Source organism: Ornithorhynchus anatinus, chromosome 14 (genome assembly GCF_004115215.2).
Source record: "Ornithorhynchus anatinus isolate Pmale09 chromosome 14, mOrnAna1.pri.v4, whole genome shotgun sequence".
NCBI lineage: Eukaryota > Metazoa > Chordata > Mammalia > Monotremata > Ornithorhynchidae > Ornithorhynchus > Ornithorhynchus anatinus.
Window position 1 is genome coordinate 18,953,606 of NC_041741.1, and position 24,572 is coordinate 18,978,177.

Consider the following 24,572-nt stretch of genomic DNA (forward strand, 5'->3'; position numbering starts at 1 on the left):
ATATTATTATTATTAGTAGTAGTAGTACAGTGCTCTGTACATAGTAAATGCTCAATAAATACTATTGAATGAAAATTCCACCATTACCACCGAGATGCCGCACTTCAGGTTAAATATCATCAATGACTGAGGGTCCTGGGGAGCCATGAGGCCACCAAAAGAGAATAATAATAGTAATAATGATAATAACTGGGATTTTTGTTAAGCATTTACTATACGCCAGGCACTGTTCTAAGCGCCGGGGTGGACACGAGCAAAGCAGAGTGGACACAGACCCTGTCCCCCGTGTGACTCACAGTTTCAATGTTCAGCCTGTCACATCTTCACTGGGTGGGCGACGTGGGAGTGCGGATGATGTGGGGAAAGCTGAATGGCCGCGTTCCATCCGATACCGTGAGAGGAGAAGCTCTTCGAAAACCCGCTCAAACAAAACCTCCGGGGACGGGGAGAGGTGGGAGACGGCAGCCGAAGGCACGTCGGTCTGGCTGGAGAGAAATAGATGCCCAGCAAAATAGATGGGGTCACTTTTAGGATATAAATTAGAGATGAAGAGGAAAAATAGAAAACGCAGGTAGGCCCCACGGGGAACAAATGCAGAGGCAGAGCAGAGATGTTCTTGTCTAGGAATAGAAGGATATTGTTGCTCACACGGTGATTTTATGAACACACGCGTTCATACCCTGTCAGAATCCGAAGGACTATCCGATAGCTCTATATTTTTAATTAGGACGATAGAAATGAAATGTCTCTTCCGTAGTGATAGCGCATACCCACAGCCTTATTCTCGAGTCAGTAAATACCTCATTTCTCATCTTCTCATTAAGTATGTGACCTTTTACCGCACCACGGGAAAGAAGTGCATTCAATTTCCAGGAACTGATACGAGCCTGATAGAGGGGGAATCTTCTTCGAGAAGCAGCGTGGCTCAGTGGAAAGGTCATGGGTTCGAAATGCCGGCTCCGCCGCTTGGTAGCTAGGTGACTGTGGGCAAGTCACTTCGCTTCTCTGGGCCTCAGTTCCCTCGTCTGGAAAATGGGGATTAAGACCGTGAGCCTCACCTGATTACCCTGTATCTCCCCCAATGCTTAAAACAGTGCTCTGCACATAGTAAGTGCTTAACAAATGCCAATTTATAATAATAATAATAATATATTATATTATAATAATAGAATATAGTAAGTGCTTAAGAAATGCCAATTATTATTACTCTCCCAAAGGCTTAGGACAGCACTCTGCACACAGCATTCGAAAAATACAGTTCACTGAATAATTAGACTGCGAGCCTGTCAATGGTCAGGGACTGTCTCTATCTGTTACCGATTTGTACATTCCAAGCGCTTAGTATAGTGCTCTGCACATAGTAAGCGCTCAATAAATACTATTGAATGAATTCATGTCAGAGGACCAAATGCACCTAATATTTTTCTGGGTAAACAGAAAAGGATTAGAACTTAGGTGTGAGTTTAATAAGTGCCGTAGAGAAAAATATCTTTCCCTTCACGTTCATTCCGAAGAAGGGCTGCAGCTTTCCGTTTCCGTAGCCCAAGGCAACTTAACCTTGCGATGATTTTACGTTGCCCTATTCTGACGTTCCCACTTCATTTTTATTCTTTTCCCCTCGAGGCCTGTAATGGTTCCAGAATTCAACCCCGGCTATCAACGAGGCCAACCTCTGCGTCCAAATAGTTTTTACGAGGGTCAAGGTTTTCAGACCGTTTGAGTCTTAACCGTAGAAATCTATTAGAGAAATCTAGAGAGGCAGCGTGGCTCAGTGGCAAGAGCCTGAGCTTGGGAGTCAGAAGTCATGGGTTTGAATCCTAGCTCTGCCACTTGTCCGCTGTGTGACTGTGGGCAAGTCGCTTTGCTTCTCTGGGCCTCAGTGACCTCATCTGGAAAATGGGGATGAAGACTGGGAGCCCCATGTGAGACAACCTGATCACCTTGTAGCTCCCCAGCGCTTAGAACAGTGCTCAGCACATAGTAAGCGCTTAACAAATACCATCAGTATTATTATTATTACAGTCATCCTCCACTTATCTTTTTTAACCGATTGCTCCCCTAAGGTTCTCGGGGGACAGATGGATTTGTTAATTCCCCAAAAGCGATGGGCAGGGGCATTCGGATTTCTCCAGCGACTCTCATTACAGCGACGCGAAGACACTGTTAATTATCGCCCTTCCTTTTGGAGGCCGGAGGGAATTTCCTTGGCAGTGAAGGATATCGGTAGTCCTACAGGTCGAAGGGACGACCTCAGAAATAAGATGCCCAACTGGCAGAAGGAGCATTCGTGACTGCTGGGGCTTAAATGGTCTAGAGAGAAAATTTCATCATATTAATGAATTATGGCTATTTATTAAGCACCGCCCAGGCACCAGGTAGATGCAAGATAATCAGACTGGCCATTGTTTTCGGTGATTGTTTTCATGCAGCAATGTGGTATGGGGGAAAGAGGATGGGGCTGAGAGTCAGAGGAACCGGTTTCTCAAAATAAATGTGCTGCTTTGTCACATCTCAGCTGTGTGACCTTGACCGAGTCACTTCACTCTTCTGGCTCAGTTCCCTCATGGGAATTCAGTACTTCTCCCTCCTACTTAGACTGTGAACCCCTTGGGGGGACCTGATGGCCTTGTATCAACCCCAGTGCTTAGCACGGTGCTGTGGCACACAGTAGAGAAGCAGCGTGGCTCAGTGGAAAGAGCCTGGGCTTGGGAGTCAGAAGTCACGGGTTCAAATTCTGGCTCGGCTACTTGACTGTGGGCAAGTCGCTTCACTTCTCTGGACCTCAGTTCCCTTATCTGGAAAATGGGGATTAAGACTGGGAGCCTCACGTGGGACAACCCAATGACCCTGTATCTTCCCCAGTGCTTAGAACAGTGCTCTGCACAAAGTAAACGCTTAACAAATACCAACATTATTATTATTATTATTAGATGTTATGTACTGAGTGTGCTGTTCATCTCTGTTCTTTTTGGGCTCAGTGGAAAGAGGCCGGTCTTGGGAGTCAGAGGTCATGGGTTTTAATTCCGACTCTGCCCCTTGTTAGCTGGGTGACTTTGGGCAAGTCACTTCACTTCTCTGGGCCTCAGTTACCTCATCTGGAAAATGGGGATTGAGACTGGGAGCCCCACGTGGGACGGGGACTGTGTCCAACCCGATCTGCTGGTATCCACCCCAGCGTTTAGTACAGTGCCTGGTGCATAGTTAAGTGCTTAAAAAATGCCATTATCATTGTGATTATTATTATTTCCGATTAATTTTCCTGCATCCTCAGCATATCATCCCTTCAGCAGATGATTCAGGTAGACGATTCCCACATATCCATATATTCTGCCATTTGCCTTAGAAGTGACTTATTCTGAAGTCTGTCTCCCCTCTAGAGTGTAAACTCCCTGTGGACAGGGATCGAGGCAATCATGTTATAATAATAATAATGATGAATGATGTTTGTTAAGCGCTTAATATGCTCCAGGGACTCTTGTAAGCACTGCAAGAATCAGGTTGGACACAGCCCCCATCCCACATGGGGCTCACAATTTCAATCTCTGTTTTCCACACAAGGCAACTGAGGCCCAGAGAAGCCAAGTGACTTGCCCAAGGTTACACAGCAGACAAGTGTCAGAGGCGGGATTAGAAATTAGAACCCACGACCTCTGACTCCCAAGCCCGGGCTCTTGCCACCAGGCCGTGTGGCTTCGAGAGGAAGCCAGGGCTGGAGAAACCATCCGCTCCCCCTCCTCCTCTTTTCTTTTCAATAATAATAACGGTCGTGGTATTTGTTAAGCACTTACTATGTGCTAGGCGCTGGGGTGGAGACCAGCGACTCGGGTTGGACACAGTCCCTGTCCCTCGTGGGCTGCACATTCTCGATCCCCATTTTACAGAGGTGATCACTGAGGCCCAGAGGGAGTGAAGTGACTTGCCCAGCGTCACACAGCAGGCAAAGGGCAGAGCCGGGATTAGAACCCACGACCCCTTGACTCACAGGCCCGGGCTCCAACCCCAACACTGAAGAGTTTAGTCCAGTGCTCTGCACACGATAGACCCTCCATAACGATTATAGATTCACTCATTTTCTTCAGACCACTCTAAGACTTGGAAATTTTATGAGATTTACAAATGCTATGAGAAGCGGTGGGGCTCAGTGGCAAGAGCCCGGGCTTGGGAGTCAGAGGTCACGGGTTCGAATCCCGGCTCCGCCACTTGTCTGCTGTGTGACGGTGGGCAAGTCACTTCACTTCTCTGGGCCTCAGTTCCGTCATCTGGAAAATGGGGATGAAGGCTGTGAGCCCCGCGTGGGACAACCTGATCACCCTGTATCTCCCCCCCCCCCCCCGGCTCTTAGAACAGTGCTCTGCACATAGTAAGCGCTTAACAAATACCATCATTCTTATTATTATTAGAATTAAATTCATTTACACCCTCCTTACCGCTGATGCAATATGTGTACTCAATTATTTATTGGACCATTCTGGTTGTAAATATTTTTATGAGTTTCTCCTTTGTTAATATATAAGCTCCTTGTGGGCAGGGAAGGTGTGTGAGAAACAGCGTGCCCCACTGGGAAGAGCCCAGGCTTGGGAGTCAGAGGTCGTGGGTTCTAATCCCGGCTCCGCCCCTTGTCATCTGAGTGACCTTGGGCAAGTCACTTTACTTCTCTGGGCCTCAGTTACCTCATCTGTAAAATCGGGATGAAGACTGTGAGCCGCAGATGGTACAACCTGATTACCTTGTATCTACCCAAGCGCTTAGAACAGTTCTTGGCACACAGAAAGCGCTTAACAAATGCCAACATTATTATCATTATTATTATTAAAATGGGGATGAAGATTGTGACCCCCATGTGGAACAACCTGCTTACCTTGTTTCTACCCCAGCGCTGAGAACAGTGGTTGGCACATAGTAAGCGCTTAACAAATACCAACATTATCATTATTATTATTATTATTATTAAAATGGGGATGTAGATTGTGAGCCCCATGTGGGACAACCTGATTACCTTGTATCTACCCCAGCGCTTAGATCAGGGCTTGGCACATAGTAAGTGCTTAACAAATACCAACATTATTATCATTATTATTATTATTATTATTATTTGATTCTCTACTTCCCAAGTACCTAGTTCAGTGGACCACATCAAGTGGGTGGTATTATTACTATTGCAATCATCACTGTTATTATTCATTCCTTCAATCGTATTTCTTGAGCACTTACTCCATGCAGAGCACTGTACTAAACCCTCGGAATGTACAATTCAGCAACAGAATTACTGCTATTATTATTACTATTATGGCTACAATTATTACTAGCGTGGCTTAGTGGATAGGATATAGACCTGGGAGTCGGAAGGTTGTGGGTCCTAATTCTGGCTCTGCCACTTGTCTGCTGTGTGAACTGGGCCAAGTCACTTCACTTCTCGGTGCCTCCGTTACCTCATCTGGAAAATGGGGATTAACTGTGAGCCTCAAGTGAGACAACCTGATTACCCTGTATCTCCCCAAGCGCTTAGAACAGTGCTCTGCACGTAGTAAGCGCTTAACAAATACCAACATTATCATCTGTAAAACGGGGCTTAAGACCGTGACCCTCACGTGGGACCATCTGATTACCCTGTATCTCCTTAGAACAGTGCTCAGCACATAGTAAGCGCTAAACAAATGCCAACATTGTTATTATTATTACTACTATATACTATTATTGTTACTGCTATTACTTTGGCTAATCCTATTACTAAGGCTCTCGAAACATTTCATAAGCAGAAGGCCCTCCCTCCATTTTACAAAAGGAAACAAAAAAGATAGATTCAGGTTGCAATTCTCCCCAGACTTGAAGTCAACCCCAAAGGGGATGACACGACATCCTGAATCCTGCGGTTTAAAATGTGGTTTAAATGGGTATCGATCAATGATATTGATTGAGCGCCTTCCGTGTGCAGAGAACTATACAGAGCCTTTGGGGATTATGCGACCGTGGTGAATATTCGAGAAGAAGGCAGTGGGGCCTTTCCAAGAGAAGGAGTCCCATTGCTGATTGCTTTTATGATCAATCAGAGATATTTAGCGAGTGCTTACTCTGTGCAGAGCACTGTATTAAGTGCTTGGCACTGTACTTCTGTAAAGAATCGATTACCGCTCTAGTCTTTGAGCCCGTCGTGGGCAAGTATCAACTCTCCTGTGTTGTACTCTCCCGAGGGCTCGGTACAGCTCTCCGCATAGAGTAGATGCTCAATAAATACAACTGATCGATTGACTCGGCAAGTGTGCAGTGACTCTAAAAGGCAAAGGATCAGCTAGAGCATATTCCGAATATTTAAAATCCGCCCCCCCTTTATCTTCATCTGAGAGTGGGTGAGGGGCGTGGGTGGCTGACAGGCGGCCACGGACCCCCTGCGAAAGCGAGCTCCGGTGGGATTTCCCAGAGGGGTGGAAAGAGCAAGGACCACTCTCCACACCAATGTAAAAACTCGCGTCGAACCCAATGGCGAGAATAAAAGCTGGTGTGCCCAGTTTGTCCTACGGAATTCTCTCTGTGAGGAAATTGGGAATTGCCTCAAAGGGCACCAGATGTGCGATTCCAGTACGTGACCCTAATCATGATAAGGATAGCGAGTGGAATAATTATTCGATTTTTTTTTTATTGAAGCCCCAGGTACCTTTGGGTATTATTCTACTGCATTTTGCTAAGGCTCTTTCTGAGCTATTGTTCAGAGGCTTCTGAATATGCAGAATATTTAGTTTTTTTGACTGGGTACTACTTGCCGACGCTCTGAAGATGGCAGCATTGGGTGCTGTATCTCATTTTCTTAACGCTCTGAAAACCCTCTTAACACATCATTTGGCTTTGGGCTACAGCACAATATGCAAAGAGTGGATTTTCAAAATATTGGTTTTCCCCCTGAAGGACGGCCCTTCTATAAATGGCTCTCTTTGCCTCCCCGGGAGAGATTTGGTTTACGCTGTACTTTCTTTCGTTTTCATTTAAGAGTTTCATAGGAACGGGTGGTCTATAAAAAAGAGAAAAGGCTTCAAGTGGCCTCCTTAATCCCAGGTCTCTTTGTGGGAGATGTCATATGAATGACTTTTAATGGTCACCTACTTGGGAAGCTTCTCGAGTGCAGGTTAATCTGAACGATCCAAAACAGGGTAGGCTCTTCCTAGGAGAAAACATCGGACTCAAGGACTGCGGGGGCAGCCCCCACTCTTCTCGGTGGGAGAGAATGAACGAGATCTCTGTGTTTCCTGCTCCAATCTTTTCTCTTCCCCTCCAGCTTCTCTCCCTCCCCTTTGCCCCCACTTTATCTCTTCCCTTGGCGTCCCCCAGGTCCATCCCAGAGAACATATCCACTGCCCAGAAAGCTCACTGCAGAAGTTCCGCCTCTATCGAGACTCTCTGATTAGATGTAGCGTGAACACTTTCTTCGGCATTTTCTAACCCCCTAACAGATTGCTTGCTGTGCTCTTTATGAAGAGCAACAGGAGGAAAGAGGGAAAGTTTGAAAGCTGCAGTATGTTTCTAAATGGCAGATTCAGTTTGGATAAAATCAGAACGCTGCCCCAGTGATCATATCCTACTTCCCCCGGGGTTCGAAGGCAGCTCAAAAGATCCTCCGCTCAGGGATGTCCTCCCCCTCTTTCCCTCTGCTCCTCCCCCTCTCCTCTTCCCTCCCCTCAGCACTGTGCTCGTCTGCTCATTTGTATATATTTTTATTACCCCATTTATTTTGTTAATGAGGTGTACATCCCCTTGATTCTATTTATTGCTATTGTTTTTGTCTGTCTGTCTCCTCTGATTAGACCGTGAGCCCGTCACTGGGGAGGGATTGTCTCTATCTGTTGCTGAATTGTATAATCCAAGCGCTTAGTACAGTGCTCTGCACATAGTTGGCACTCAATAAATACTATTGAATGAATGAATGAATGAATGAATAAATGACTTCTGTTCAGGCCTAGTCGTGACTATAACGGACCTGAAGTTTGGGCATCCAAGATATTTGCTTCGTTTCTTCCCTGACTGCAAATTTGAGAGATGCCATTTTGGGGTTCTTGCTGTCTTTTGAAACAGGAGTATCATTCAAATTCTATGGACTCATGAGATTCACAGGAGAGCAGTTCCGTCTTAATGTTTCCCCTTGATGTGTGTACGTATGTGTGAAAAAGAGAAGGAAAACCACAGGCAGGCTGACTTGGGGTGTAGTGAAGCACATTTCCTGTTACTGAAATGATTTCCCGATGGATTTGTGCCTGATAGAGGGGAACTATGTATTTCCTGAAAGGTCATCCCAGGCCCAGAAACGTTCAGACTTAAGGCCGGCCACGGACCTTGAATTCTAAGTTTTTATCCAAATTGATCATTGACCTTTTGAAGTTTCTCCCTGACTAGGAGCTGGCTGCGCAGTGGGTTACAGAAAGGTGTGACATAAAATAAGATGAAAATCCAAATCTTTATGAACATTCCTGCGGACATTGCAAAACCCGATTTCCTCAAAGGTCATCTGAAATTGTTTGGATGTGGATCATTAAACATGCTATCGGCTCTATCCTCCGCATTGCGCCCCGGGATTCTCGGGAGAAGAGAGGGGAATGACTTTCCCGTGCTCTCCCTCGGGTATTTTCCCCTGATATTGGGGCTCAGTAAACAACCAACAATGATGAGGGTGAGGAAATGGATCTTGGAGAGATCAACCTGGCTATAGAGGTAGCTTATCCAATCTGGAGCTTGGAGATCATCTCTCTCTGTTGCTGTATTGTCCTCTCCCAAGCGCTCAGTACAGTATTCTGCACACAGTAAGCGCCCAGTAAATATGATTGATTGAATAAGATGAGCGACGCATTGTAAACTCCACTGGATTGTCAACTCCATGCAGGCAAGGATCATGTCAACCAACTCTATTGGATCGTAGTCTCCCAAGTGCTCTGCACACAGTAAGTGCTCAATAAGTACCAATAAGTACCATTATTAATAATGAAAATAGTGCTTACATCGAACTGCACGCTGGGGTAGAGTAGTACTCTTGGACCTTGGAGTCCTAGAGACTGTAAGTTCCTTGAGGACGTGTCTACCAACTCTGCTGTATTGTACTCTCCTAAGTGTTCAGAACATTGCTCTGCCCACAGTAAGGGCAAATCAATCAAATATAATTGATCGATGGGTTAGAAGCTGAGTAAATTAATTTGGGGGCATCTAAATACCGTATCTAGTATACAAAAGGGTAAATGGAGGCTCTGGCAGACTGCCTGGAGGAGCCAGGAATTGAACACGAATAATAATAATGATGATGGTATTTGTTAAGCGCTTACTGTGTGCCAAGCGCTGGTCTAAGCGCCGGGGTAGATACAAGGTCATCAGGGTGTCCCAAGTGGGGAATCACAGTCTTCATCCCCATTTTACAGATGAGGGAACTGAGGCCCAGAGAAGTGAAGTGACTTGCCCACAGTCACACAACTGACAAGCGGCAGAGCTGGGATTCGAACGCATGTCCCCTGACTCCCAAGCCCATGGTCCTTCCACTGAGCCACGCTGCTTCACAAAGCTTCCTAGTAAAAGGCTTAAGTCGCCCCCTTTAGAAATGAACCAACGCCCACTTTTTAATATGTGACAGCAGAAGCATATACCAACCTAAAGAAATTACACCAACAGCCAAATAAAAATAGAGATCTGTTACCACAGGAAGAATTAATTTTTATTCACCTCTCATCCTCGTGGGTGTTTAACATCTGTCTTCCGTCACCTTCAGATTGACCAATGAGTACTAGTTGAGAGTCGCAATTCAAGGCAGTTCCTAATTTTGTTCTTCCTTTTTGTTTAATGGCATTTGTTAATTGCTTACTCGCTGTCAAGGACGGTTGTAAGTGCTAGGGAAGATCCGAGATAATCGGGTTGGACACAATCCCTGTCCCACGTTAGAGACCACAGTCTAAGACAGAGGGAGAAAGATTGACTCCCCATTTTACAGATGAACTTCTCCCTCCAGACAGTAAGCTAAATGTGGGCAGGAATGTCTCTACCGACTCTCTTACATCGTATTCTCCTAAGCACCAATATGGGGCTTCGCATACAGTAAGTGCTCAATAAATATGATTGATTGATTAACTGGAGGCACAGAGAAGTTAAGTGGCTTCCCCAAGGTCATCAAGCAGAGAGGTTATTTCTTTTCTCCTGTTCCTCAGAATCATCGGCACTTTTAATAATAATAATAATATTGTTGGTATTTCTTAAACACTTACTATGTGCAGAGCACTGTTCTATGCGCTGGGGTAGATACAGGCTCATCAGATTGTCCCACATGAGGCTCACAGTCTTCATCCCCATTTTACAGATGAGGGAACCGAAGCACAGAGAAGTGAAGTGACTTGCCCACAGTCACCCAGCTGCCAAGAGGCAGAGCTGGCATTCGAACCCATGACCTCTGACTCCCAAGCCTGGGCTCTTGCGACTGAGCCACGCTGTTTCCCACTTTTTAATTCTGTGAGTCGAAGATATGGTCTATTTCCAATAGAAACAAGGGGACAGATTGGAGGTTTCTGCTGTGCTATGTCATGGAAGCTGCCTCAGTTTATTTTTATGGTTTGTTTGGGGAATCTGCATTAAGGAATATGTTTGGGTGGTTCGGTAGACCATTCGGTGGCTCTCTAGATCCTCCTGCTTAAAAAAGGAATTTCAAATGCCGATCCATATTCTCCCACTCCTCGAACTCGGCGGCACGGCAGGCATTATCGGAAGCAGCACAAACTCATTCGGGTCATGGAAGTGCAGAAAAAGCTCTTTATAATGATCTCTTTAAATAAAACTCCACATATTCGTTTATATTAATGTCTGTCTCCCCCAGCCGCCAACTGTGAGCTCGTTATGGGCAGGGGATATGTCCACCAACTCTCTTATATTGTACTCTCCCAAGCTCTTACTACAGCTCCCCGCACCTGGTAAGCACTCAATAAATAATAATGTTGGTATTTGTTAAGTGCTTACTATGTGCCGAGCACTATTCTAAGCGCTGGGGTAGACATAGGGGAATCAGGTTGTCCCTCGTGGGGCTCACAGTCTTAATCCCCATTTTACAGATGAGGGAACTGAGGCACAGAGAAGTTAAGTGACTTGTCCACAGTCACACAGCCAACAAGTGGCAGAGCTGGGATTCGAACTCATGAGCCCTGACTCCAAAGCCCATGCTCTTTCCACTGAGCCACGCTGCTTCTCCAAGCATATTTCAAGCAAATATGACTGCTTGAAAAAAAAGGATTGAACGATGGATAATAAAGTTTATCCGGCAATCCCTTTTAAAATGACCTAGGTACAAAGACCTCCAGGGAAGAAAGTTTCCCAAACTGTACCTTCCAGGGCAGGTGCTGGAGTGTCAATATATATAAAACACAGCTGTCCCTCATTTTTAAAGATGACGCTCTTGACGGCATGATCCTCTCTGTGCATGCGAGAGCTCGTGCTGTTTCCGAAGGCCTGGCCCACGGAGCCGTAAGGAGGAAAAAGAATCTGGGTCGGCAAGTGACCTCGATTCAGATTGGTGATGACCATATGAAACCGGGAAGAAAGGGGGCTCGGTGAGTGTCCGTTGCCTGTTGAGAAGTGCTTGTTGATGAGCCCAAAGGAGCCTTCTTTCCCATTTTTGTCTTGTAGTGCTATTTCTTTACCATTGAGTTTGGCCTTTGCAAGCAAGAGGGACAGTTGCGGGCTTACGGAGCTGGGCTTCTATCCTCCATCGGAGAACTGAAGGTACGAGGCCCGCGAGGCCATGGGCGTGTCGATTTGTTGCGGTCGTATTTCTTTCTGCAGAAGTCCTTAAATGTTTAATATCGAAGATTCGCCACTTGGGATGTGGGGACCGACCTGCGTTTTGACACTTGGGAAATGGGTCACGTGATAATTACGGCTGTGTGGTTGGACCCAAGTGGAGGCTGAGAAGTGAGCAGCCATCCTGGAACACTGAGTGACAGACGGCTAATCCGATTTGTGCACCGAGAAACTGACAGTGAGCTTGCACCGATCCTGCATACTAAAGAGGCAGTCGGTGTTTAATAACTTTCCAGGTATCTTCAAAAAATTGTCGATTTACGGGCCAGATATACAGTGAGATAGATTTGGAGCTGAAGAATGTTATCCAGAAACCGTTAAACAACTTGCATATGGCTAGAAAAGCAGCTGACAACTTTAGCCAGGCTTAAATTAATCATTTTTTTTGTCCTGCTTTGGGTTTAAAATATTCTTGTTGGAATCTGTTAGCCCTGTTGCCTTCTCTGAGTAAGTTAAAAAGGAATAAAAATAACAGAGGAAAAACGTTATGCAAGACAACATTTTCCACATTACCATCCGCATTTTGTTGAAGTTTGTATGCAAAATGAACTCTAGTCATCTGCTTTAAGTTTATTCCAATTTTCCTCGGTGGGGAGAAAACATTTTGTTGGACGTGTTTTGGTGATTGGCTTTGGCCCGATTCAGGGGTAGAAGCAAAATGGAAGAGTCAGGGACAAGGAATTAATAAAATAAGAAATGTGATTTTATGGTTCTGACTGGAATTCTTTCCAAGCAGATCCTTTAATTTTCTCATGATTCCACCATGGCCTGAGGGCTGGGTTGCCCCTCACCAGTGTGTGTGTGTGTGACAAGAACCGGGTTTGACCCCAAGGAAGGGCCTTGAGACTGTAAGCTCACCGTGGGCAGGGAATGCGTCTGTTATACTGTTGTGTTGAAGTCTCCCAAGTGCTCAGCACACAGTAAGCGCTCAATAAATATGATTGACTGAGCGACCAGGTCCTATCCACAGCCGTGGCACAGGGCCCAACGTGTCAGGAAGCATGGCAGGTTGGCTGTGGGCCGAGCATGGTGAGAGCCAGGTGGACTCCAGGGTGGGCATGGCGGAAAACCGGCCTGGACTCCTGCTTCCCCTGCTGTTTCCTCCAGCAGGATGAGGGGTCTGATACAGCCCGGGGTCCCTGTGGTGTTCTCCCCTTTCCCCTATTGGGCTGCGGGATGAATCGGAGTCTCCCCACGTATGATAATGCTGGGGTGTTGGTTAAGTAATTGCTATGGGTCAAATACTGACCCAAGTCCTGGGGTAGATCCTCGATAATCAGGACAGACACAGTCCCTAACCTAAAAGGGGCTCACAGTCTGTAGGGGAGAGAGAACATGTATTTAATCCCCATTTTACTGATGAAGAGATGAAGGCACAGAGAAGTTAAGTGACTTCCCCGAGGTCACACAGCAAGCAAGTGAAGCTGCGTGGCTTAGTGGAAAGAGCACAGGCCGGGAAGTCAGAGGACGTGGGTTCTAATCCCGGCCCTGCCACTTGCCTGCTGTGTGACATTGGGCAAACCACTTTAATAATAATGTTGGTATTTGTTAAGCGCATACTAAGTGCAGAGCACCGTTCTAAGCGCTGGGGTAGATACAGGGTCATCAGGTCGTCCCACGTGAGGCTTACAGTCTTAATCTCCATTTGACAGATGAGGGAACTGAAGCCCAGAGAAGTGAAGTGACTTGCCAACAATCACACAGCTGACAAGTGGCAGAGCCTGGATTCAAACCCATGACCTCTGACTCCCAAGCCTGGACTCGTTCCCCTGAGCCACGCTTCTCTGTGCCTCAGTTGCCTCATCTGGAAGAGGGGGATTAAGACCGTGAGCCCCATGTGGGACAACCTGATAACCCTGTTTCTACCCCAGTGCTTAGAACAGTGCTGGGCACATAGTAAGCACTTAACAAATACCATTATTATTAAGTGGCAGATGTGGGATTTGAACCCGGGTCTCTTGAATTCATCCTGTGTCTTTTCACTAGACCATGCCGCTTGTCTTACTGCAGTTTGAAATCCCTTGCTCTCCCCTCCTTATACATTGGCATTTTTAATCATTTAGCTTTTTCTTAAATGTGTATTCCACACAAACATCATGTTAAATGCCGGAATAGATGCAAGATAATCAGATCAGACAGTCCTTATCCCACACAAGGCTCACTGCCTAAGAAGGAGCAGCATGGCTCGGTGGCAAGAGCCCGGGCTTGGGAGTCAGAAGTCTTGGGTTCGAATGTCGGCTCCGCCACTTGTCCGCTGTGTGACGGTGGGCAAGTCACTCCACTTCTCTGGGCCTCATCTGTAAAATGGGGATGAAGACTGTGAGCCTCAAGTGGGACAACCCGATTACCCCGGGTTCACCCCAGCGCTTAGAACAGTGCTCTGCACATAGCGCTTAACAAATACCGACATTATTATATTCAGGAGGACGAAGCGGTATTTTATCTTTCATTTATAGATGACAAAGTGGAGGCGCAGACAGGTAACTTCTCCAGGGTCAGTGGTGGAGCCAGGCCTAGATCCTGGGTCCCCTGATTTCCAGTCCCGGGCTTTTCCTTAGACCAAACTGCCTCAAATATGGTCCAATTCTGGTTTGAGTCATCTTTACTTTCCACTCTGGTCTACTTTCAGTGGGTGTGCAGTTCACACGAAGCAGCTTGGGAGTTAGCAGTACTTTTTTTATGGTACTTTTTAAGCGTTCACGCTGTGCCAGAAACTGCAATAAGTGCTGGGGTAGATAGGAGCTAATCAGGGTGGATTCAGTCCCTGCCCCTCATGGGGCTCACAACCTCGATTCCCATTTTACAGATGAGGTAACCGAGGCCCAGAAAAGTGAAGCCCGAGCTCCCACAGCAGACAAATGGCAGAGCCGGGATTGCACCCAGTCCACTGGGCCGCCCTGTTTCTCTAGGCCAGAACTGCTTTATATCCCTGTAAAATTCTCAAGTCGGTGAAGAAAATTCTCAAGTCGGTGAGGTAGGCGTGCTTTCCATGCACGAAATGAAGAGCTGGGATGGTCAGTCATCCGGGGGGGGGCGCAACCCTAAATTCCAGGGTGGAGATGAGCAGAGACATCCGTGGACTGAAAACACGGAAAACTTTCGCATCTCTTGGAGGCAGAAGCAGACTGCTGCTGTCTAAGTGACTAAATGTCAGGGATCCCACATAAACACAGAGGAAATAACTTGCTGTTGAAGTGCGGGGAGTAGAAAAAGCTAAAGAAAATACCCTACTAATCAAAAGAAGGCCACCACGCAGACCCTGACCAAGATCCTCTAGGCAAGATAATACAGTTATCACCTCCTCTTTAGAGCCCCGAAGAGAATTACTGTGTTGCTTCATTCCTGTTGATTCATCTACAGTAGATTGAAAATTGAGAGGAGCTGTGGACCTTTACATTAAAATGCATAATCTGTTGTCTATCTTGCAGGTCTCCTTCAGACCTTTCAGGCAACTGGAGCCTTCTGTCCTCACAAATCCCCCAGGGAGGTGAATGACTAATCCATTTAAGTCAGAGAAGGTTGTCCATTATGGTTTAAAAGCCTCCGGGGTGGTGACGCTACCTCCCTCGGTAGGCCGTGCTCGAGTTTCATCCTAGAAGTGAAGGTAGTTTTTTTCTGATGTCACACCAACCTCCTCGTGCCTGTTGCCTGAATCTATTTTCATTTGTTCAGTACTCTGTGGACACGAACATTAATCGTTCAGCATTGTCCTCGTATAGAACTTTCATAGTCTTGATGGCAGATATTTAGAGATTTCTTAGTCTTCCCGTCTCCACATTAAAATACCCCCAATTTCTCCCATGATTTGTTTTCTATTCCCTTGTTGTTGTCTCCTGGGTCATATTCAGTTTCTCCAATTAAAACATATGCAGGAACTAAAACTGGACATAGTGTTCTAATAAATTCATGGTATTTGTGGAGAACTTACTGTTTGCAGAGCTCTCTACTCTACTTTCTACTTGGGAAAGTACAACTGAGCTGGTAGATGAGAGACTTTGAGCCCGTTGTTGGGTAGGGATTGGGTCTGTCTGTTGCCAGATTGTACTTTCCAATTGCTCTGCGCACAGTAAGCTCTCAATAAATACGACTGAACAAATGAATCCCCACCCTCAAGGAGCTTAACATTATAGGATACATTCTCCCAGAAGCATTAGGCCTCAGTCCTTATTAAAATCTTATGAATTCATCCTTATATCATGATGGTTTTGGCCACGAGGACTCCACTGTTGATTATAAGTGAGATATTTTCCTTCAGTAGTTAATCTGTCAATCAATCAATCATGCTTATTGAGCCCTTACTGTGCACAGAACACTGTACTGAACACTTGGGAGAGTACGATACAACAGAGTGGGTAGACATTTCCTTACCCACAGCGAGCTTACAGGTGGTCAGTCTTTTGAGGCGATTCAGTCTTTCCTCAAACTGAATGTCCCACCATGTTTCTTCTATTTTTCCCAGTTGAATTCCATTCTGTTTCAGAAGGTATTTTCAAATTGATCTGAGGTCGCTTTGGATTCTACTCCTGCCGTCCAAATAATAGTAATAATGTTGGTATTTGTTAAGCGCTTACTATGTGCAGAGCACTGTTCTAAGTGCTGGGGGAGATACAGGGTCATCAGGTTGTCCCCATTTTACAGATGAGGGAACTGAGGCACAGAGAAGTGAAGTGACTTACCCACGGTCACACAGCCGACAAGCGGCGGAGTCACGATTCGAACCCATGACCTCTGACTCCCAAGCATGGGTTCTTGCCCCTGAGCCACGCTCCTTCTCTGACAAATGACCTACTTTGGTGGGAATCTGCAAACTTCATGAACAGGGCTGGCTTCCTTCTTCCACTCCAGTCAGGGGAAGTTTTGTCACCCAGCTGATTGCATAATGCTACTTGGTGAGGATAATGATGATGATTATCATTAGTAATAACAATAATAATCGTTAGAGGAGTGGCATGATCTAGCAGATAGAGCGTGGTCCTAGGAGTCAGAGGACTTTGGTTCCAATCGCGGCTCTGCCACTTGTCTGCTGTGTGACCTTGGGCAAGGTACTTCACTTCTCTTTGCCTCATCTATAAAATGGGGATTAAGGTTGGGAGCCCCATGTTGGACATGGATTGTGTCCATGTTGATTATCTTATCCATTAGGGGAGATGATTTTCCCTCCATTCAATACAGAGCTCAGAACACTGAGAATAAAATATACATTTTGATTTCTAGCATTTTAAGAGATGAGAGAGCTGTAGGTGTGAATCCTCCTCTCGTTGTTGAGCACTTCACACATTCAATGCTGATTATCTCCTATCTATCTCAGCGCTTAGTACAGTGCTTGGCATACAATAAGAAGCCCTCAATAAATGCCCTAAAAATTGTTTAGTGCTTATTGTGCACCAAGGACTGTGCTAAGCGCTGGGCTAGATATGAGATAACCAAGTCGCTTGTCTGACATGGAGCTCCAGATCTCAGGAGGAGGGAGGGCAGCTATTTTATTTCCATTTTAAAGATGAGGAATCTGAAGCGCAGAGACATTAAGGGACTTTCTCAAGGTCACACAGCAGGCAGGTGACAGAGCCCGGAATAGAACCCAGATCTCTCTTCTCCCAACCCCACACTCTTTCCAGTGGCCCATGTTGCCTCCCAGGCGAGGATCCATTATTTTATTTGAACCCCGACACCGGCAGTGTTTTTCCAGAGGACCATCCCACTCTCTTCCCGAACAATTGCATCCCCCTGCGGGGCTGCGTATCCTTATATGCAGTCACTTCCCTTACCTGTAATTAATTTCACTGCCTGTCTCACCTGCTAAGGGTTGTAAAATCCTTAAGAGCAAGGATTTTGTAGTCTATTGTAGTCCCCCAAGCACTTAGAGCAGTCCTCTGCACAAAGTAAGTGCCAAATAAATACCATTAACTGTTTGATCGATGGATCTGCTTCCAACTGGGTGCTTTCATATTTTGAACTGTGGCTGTTAGCCCCCGACAAGCTTCCTTCTTCCACTCCTGTCAGGGAAAGTTTCGCCACCCAGGTGATTGCATAAAGATACTTGATAAGGATAATGATGATGATTAATATCATTAGTAATAATAATAATCATTAGAGGAGCGGCGTGGTCTAACGGATAGAGTGTGGTCCTAGGGTCAGAGTACCTCGATTCCAGTCCTGGCTCCCCCACTTGTCTGCTGGCTGACTGGAGTCGGCCTCATTGACGTTCATTCTCTCATTTCCTCCAACCTTGTTCTTGCTGATGATATTGGATAGAAAAAGTTTTTAATTGATTTCTCAGATTTTTCTGATATGGGTGCCCCACTAATATTTGTACACGCCCTTCCTGAAATAAATGTGTTTTAAACGTCAGCCTTTTAGGAGTGAGCACTCAGCAGAGGCACTGTTGCAGAAATATCCAGATGCTGCCTGAAAGTTTATACAGTTTATACGATTTAGTATTTGCTTTAATCAATTAATCTACCAGTGGTATATATCGACTGCTTACTGTGTGCTGAGCACTGTACTAAATGTGTGGGAGAGTAATAATAATAATGTTGGTATTTGTTAAGTGCTTACTATGTGCAGAGCATTGTTCTAAGTGCTGGGGGAGATACAGGGTAACCAGGTTGTCCCATGTGCGGCTCACAGATAACCCCCATTTTACAGATGAGGTAACTGAGGCACAGAGAAGTTAAGTGACTTGCCCACAGTCACATAGCTGACAAGTGGCAGAGCCGGGATTTGAGTACCGTACAACAGAGTTGATAGACACATTCCCTGCCCACAAACTTAGAGTCTAGAGGAGATTTATTTTTATTCTTTTCAGATAGCCCATATAAGCATGTAAAAGGCATATTGGGACTGCCAAAATAAACACAAATCTAGAAAATGTGAGTTAAAATCTTTGTTATAGCATTTCCTTCCCCAATGTTGACACTATGCAAGTGGAAGGCTAATAAGAACATGGTTTTACCTGGGTATTTGTAAACGACAGGTAAAATAAATCATTTGAAATAATCTGGAAAATGTGACTTCTATACAGATAGACTACTTGCAAACTAGAAAATGTTTGTGTTTTTGCTAACCATCCTGGGGCTTGAACAAGAATCATAACTTTTTCAGTGCTTCTTAAAATGCTTCATTTGCTACTGAAGAAACCACCACAATCATCTATCCAATTCATGAGTTTCATCCCATCCTTTAAACCACTGCTGAGCCTGGAAAATGATTTACTGGAATTTGGTTGATCGTTAAGCCATTTGTATATTATTATTAATTTGAAACCCCGATTGCGTTGGAATATTGCTGGGCTGCATGCCCGTATGTCTCTTTTTACCCATTCCCACCTTCGGTTCAGAATGCCCTATTTTTGAAAGTCTATTTTCCAAGTTTATGCACCACCAGTGTGTCATACTTGAGGGACTTGAGCTAAATCACAATGCTTAAAGTATTTGTGCTGCAGTATTTTGCTCATGCAGGAATTAATCAGTCGTGCATCTCAACAGTAGGTATTCCATCTATTTAAAATAATTTTTAGTCATTTGCTCCTCCCTTTTTCCTCGGTAGGTTAAAAACTTTAGGAAAAATCAAATCTTTGCCATAGATCTTTTAATTGAGTCTGTGTCATTGATCTAGAATCCAGCCTTTCTTTAATTTCAACATTATTCCATTCCTGGTTTTATTTTTCAAAATTTAGTCAAGGTCGTGATCAGATACAGCTGCGGCTTTAGACTGCTACTGTAGACTTGATTCAATCCAGGAAGAGAAAGACCTGTGGAAGTTGAAGCAGCATGGCTTGGTGGAAAGAGCCCAGGCTTGGGAGTCAGAGGTCGTAGGTTCTAATCTCGGCTCCTCCGCTTGCCAGTTGTGTGGCCTCATCTGGAAAATGGGGATGAAAACTGTGAGCCCTATGTGGGACAACCTGATCACCTTGTATCCCCCAGCGCTTAGAACAGTGCTTTGCATATAGTAAGTGCTTAACAAATACCATTTTTTAAATTTATTATTCATCCCACTCTGAACATCAGGAACTTTTTTCCTAAAAACCTTGAACTATCTGGGGAACCTACAAAAAAGAAAGCAATTTACTCCATCATCCATTAGGGGAGATGGTTTTCCCTAAGTTAAATTCAGAGCCCAGAACACTGAGAATAAAATATGCATTTTGATTTCTAATGAGAAACCTTTAACTGTGAATCGTCCTATTGTTGTTGAGCACTTCACACATTCACTGTGTACTGGATTTTCTTTACGTGTTCATACGACACCTTTACATGTTCGTATAAAGGGTGTTTGTATTTCCTGTGTATGATGATGACCCCATGATGGGGGATAACAGTATAATTTTTATAATCTTGTTTTACAAGTCTCCTTGAAGATGGAGGAGAATAGGAGGACATGTCTCCTGCTGACCCACTCCCCGTCCCCACCCTCCCTAAGATAAATGAAGACTAAACAAGAGGACTGGATGAAAGAATGGAAAGGGGAAGGTCTATATAGATTTACATCTTTGCTACAATGCCATTTCCCCTCTCAGGGTCACACCTGGAGAGTTTCCAGTCCTCTACCAGTCTTGGGTTCGGGAGGGAGAAGCAAGAAGAGACCTACCCGTTCCATTCCTAGCTTGGGCTAGCGAGTAGAAGGCCATCTGCTATTAGTCAGAACTCACCCATGTTGGGCAGCAGCGGCACGGGAGAGAGTCGAGGGCCAAGACTCGAGTTTACTGTGAGGAAGGCGGCAGTGGTAAACCATTTCCATATTTTTAACCAAGAAAACTCTATGGATAGACTACCAGAACGATTGCAGATGGAGAGGGGGAAGTTCTGGGAGAGATGTGCCCGTGCTGTCGCTATGGCTCGGAAACAAGTCGTGAGACACGACGATGCCATTTGCTTAAGTGGAAATCAATCAATCGATAATATTTATTGAGTGCTGACTGTGTGCAGAGCACTGTACTAAGTAACTGAGTACAATACAACAGAGCTGGTAGATGTGTTCCCCGCCCACAGGAAGCTTACAGTTTAGAGAGGGGAACAGACATTAATATAAATGAATAAATTATGGATATATACATAATTGCTTTGGGGCTGAGGGTGGGATGAATAAAAGATACCAATCCAAGAGCAAGTTCAGTGTAGAAGGAAATGAGAGAAAAAATGAGGGCTTAGTTGGGGAAGGCCTTTTGGAGAAGTCGTGCTTTTAATAAGGCTTTGAAGATGGGGAGAGTGATGGTCTGTCTGATATAAAAGGCGAGAGAGTTCCAGGATATGGGTTCGGGAATCAACGGTGAGATAGACAAGATCGAGTAGGTTGGCATTAGAGGAGTGAAGTGTGTGGGCCGGGTTGTAGTAGGAAATCTGGGAGGTAATGTAGGCTGGAGAAAGGTGATTTCAAGCTTTAAAGTAGCCTTGGTCCCATCTCCATGTCCCCTCCTACCTCACCTTGCTCCTCTCCTTCTACAATCCAGCCCTTATACTTCGCCCCTCTAGTTCTCACCTCTCACTGTGCCTTGACCTCATCTGTCTCGTCGCTGACCCCGCATCCTGCCTCTGGCCCGGAACGCCCTCCCTCCTCAAATCCGACAGACATTGGCTCTCCCCTCATTCAAAGCCTTATTGAAGGGACGTCTCCCCCAAGAAGCCTTTCCAGACTAGGCCCCGCTTTTCCTCATCTCCCACTCCCTTCTGGGTCACCCTGATTCGCTCCCTTTGCTCTCCCTCCACCTCCCAGCCCCACAGCACTTATCTTTATGACTGTAATGTTATTTATTTGTATTGTTGTCGGTCTCCCCCACCCCCGTCTAGACTGTAAGCTCATTGTGGGTACTGTTTGTACTTTCCCAAGCACACAGTAGAGTACTCCGCACATGGTAAGTGCTTAATAAATACAATGAAATGAATGAATGAATGAAGTAAAGAGTTTCTGTTTGATGTGAAGGTCGATGCCACTGGATATTCTTGAGGAGTGGGGAAACGGAATAAACGGTTTCATAGAAAGGGAGGCTGGCATCGAAGTGAATTATGGATTGAAGTTGGGAGAGGAGACAGGGAAGTCAGCAGTGAGCCTGATGCAATATTCAAGGTAGGGCAGGATGAATTCTTAGATTAACACGTTAGTAGTTTGGATGGAGAGGAAAGGACAAATCTTAGTGATGCTGTGAGGTATCCCTTTCCCTCTGCTCCTCTCCCTCTCCCTTCCCCTCCCCTCAGCACTGTGCTCATTTGCTCATTTGTATATATTTTCATTACCCTATTTATTTTGTTAATGAGGTGTCCATCCCCTTGATTCTATTTATTGCTATTGTTTTTGTCCATCTGTCTCCCCCGATTAGACCGTAAGCCTGTCACTGGGTAAGGATGGTCTCCAAGAGCTTAGTATAGTGCTCTGCACATAGTAAGCACTCAATAAATACTATCGAATGAATGAATGAATGAAAGGTAGGAGGGGGCAAGGTGATGGAGTGGTTTGAAGTCAGTGGTGAGACAGTTTTGTTCGATGTGAAGGTGGATGGTCAACCACTGGAGGTTCTTGAGGAGTAGATGGAGAATAAGAGGGGGGGACCAGAATTAAGAGAGTACCACAATTAAGGGGCGAGATGCAGAGGAAGAGCCCACAAAAGAGATTGAGAATGAGTGACCGGGCGAAGACGGTGTCAGTGAAACAAAGGTTGGATAGTGTTTCCGGGAGAAGCGGGACGGTCAACTGTGTCAAAGGCACCTGGCAGGTGGAGGAGAAGCAGGATGGAGTAGATGCCATCGGATTGGAGAAGTAGGAGGTGATTAGTGATCTTACAGAAGGCTCTTATGGTAGAGTGAAGGGGCTGAAGCCAGAATGGAAAGGGTTGGGGAGAGAAGTGGAGGCGATGGGTAACTCAAGGATTTTAGAGAGGTGTGCTAAGAAGGAGATGAGGAGATAATTGGAGGGAGTCATGGGATCAAGGGAAGGATTTTTTAGGATAAGGGATATTATGAGCAGCGTGAGCCCAGGCTTGGGAGTCAGAGGTCATGGGTTCTAATCCCGGCTCCTCCACTTGTCTGCTGTGTGACCTTGGCCCAGTCACTTCACTTCTCTGTGCCTCAGTGACCTCATCTGTAAAAATGGGGGTGAAGACTGTGAAAGGGAACTTAGCTGAGGGAAGGTTAAAGAGGGGGCAGAGAGGCAGCAGAGGGAAAAGGGGAAGCTCAGGTCAAGCTGTACCCTGATTAAGGTCTGTGTATTCACGTGGCTTTCCCCTGATCGTCTCCTTGCAGTATCTAGAGGACCCCACTTGTAGGATCCCAGAATCAAATCTGCAGCCAGTTCCCTGTAAGGTGATGGGGTGTGTGACATCTAGATCCTAGATAAACCCCAAATGCCTATCCCAGTAATGCCAGTCAGAATGCAGGGCCTCAGAGCACACCTTTTGTTTGGTCGGTAAGTAGATTTTCAAAGGGCCTTTTGGTCTGAAGATGTTGATCGTAATAGGTGAGAATGTAAGTACAGACGCAGCCAGTTTCCTTTCTCACACATCTTCTTTTTTTGGCTCCAGGACAAAACAAATTTTCAAATTCTGCTTCACGCTTAAGGTTTTCTCAACCCTAATTTAGAGGGTGAAATCACAGTTTTTAAACCTAGAAGGATGAAAAAATTCCATTAAAACATCACTAAAAAGTTTTGATCCAGTGGCCAATGGGTATTCTGGGATAGGAGTACACTTTCTTTTAATCATTCAAGCAGTTGTATTTCTTGAGTGCCTTTTCTGTGCAGAGCACTGTACTACATACTTGGGAGAGTACAACACAACGATATAAAGTGGGTATAAAGGATTGATCAGTTGACCTGATATTATTTTTAAAGCATGATTCCATCCAAAATGGTCCTTAAAGGAGAATTCATCGGCTCTGAAATATCCCTATCTGTGATTTAGTTCAATGTCTGCCTCCCCTGGTAGATTATAAGCTCATTGTGGGCAGGGGTTGGGTCTACTCACCCAAGTTCTTAGGCCAGTGTGCTGCACACGGTAAGCATTCAATAAATGCCACTGATTACGTCTGTATTTGGAGATGGTGAGATCCATGGTGTCTACAACAAGCAAAATGACAGTATTTTAATTGCAGGTGTCCTGATGGTTTTCTTACTCTTCTCACTCTCAGGAAGCTCATCTGCTCACATACCTGTTGCCAAATTGTACGTTCCAAGTGCTTAGTACAGTGCTCTGCACATAGCAGGCGCTCAATAAATACTATTGAATGAATCTCTCTCCTACTGCGCAATCTCCGACCTCCCTCTTGCTATTCAATCTCACATCACCTCTTACCTCTCTTCCTACTTGGGTTGTCTGCCTATACCTCAAACAATCTACAGCGACATGTCTTATCTTCCTCCCCAAACTCTCCCCTTGTCCCAGCTTTCCTGCCTCCATTTATCACACCGCCGTCTTCCTTTTCCCCCGAAGCTTGCAGCCTTGAGGTTATTCTTGATCCTTCCCCACACTCGCAGTCAACCGCTCCATCCTGCCTATTAAGCCTCCAAAATATTTCCCAGCTCTGTCCATCCCACTCCCCTGAAACGTTCACCAACGTGGTTCACTTTCTCATCGTATCACGATGAGACCACTGAATCAGCCTCTTCGCTACTCTCCTTGCCTGTCGGCCTCTCCCCAGTTTAGCGCATACTCCATCCTGCTGCCTGGATCATCTTCCTGAAATGTCTCCCAGGAACATTCCTCCTTCCACTCTTCCCAGATCTCTAATGGCTGTCTCTTTCCTCTGCATCAAACGATCCTTATTGTATTGGCTTCATGGCTGTCCGCAAGG

General features: G+C 45.5%; 1 protein-coding gene across 1 annotated transcript in view; it reads left to right on the plus strand.

The window, feature by feature from the left end:
- TPH2 (tryptophan hydroxylase 2) overlaps nucleotides 1–24,572 on the plus strand; it is a 118,195-nt gene that overhangs the window by 84,031 nt on the left and 9,592 nt on the right. The window contains exon 9 of the mRNA XM_029078578.1: nucleotides 11,626–11,721. Within this exon, the coding sequence (XP_028934411.1) occupies nucleotides 11,626–11,721 (96 nt within the window). The remainder of the gene's footprint in view (nucleotides 1–11,625; nucleotides 11,722–24,572) is intronic.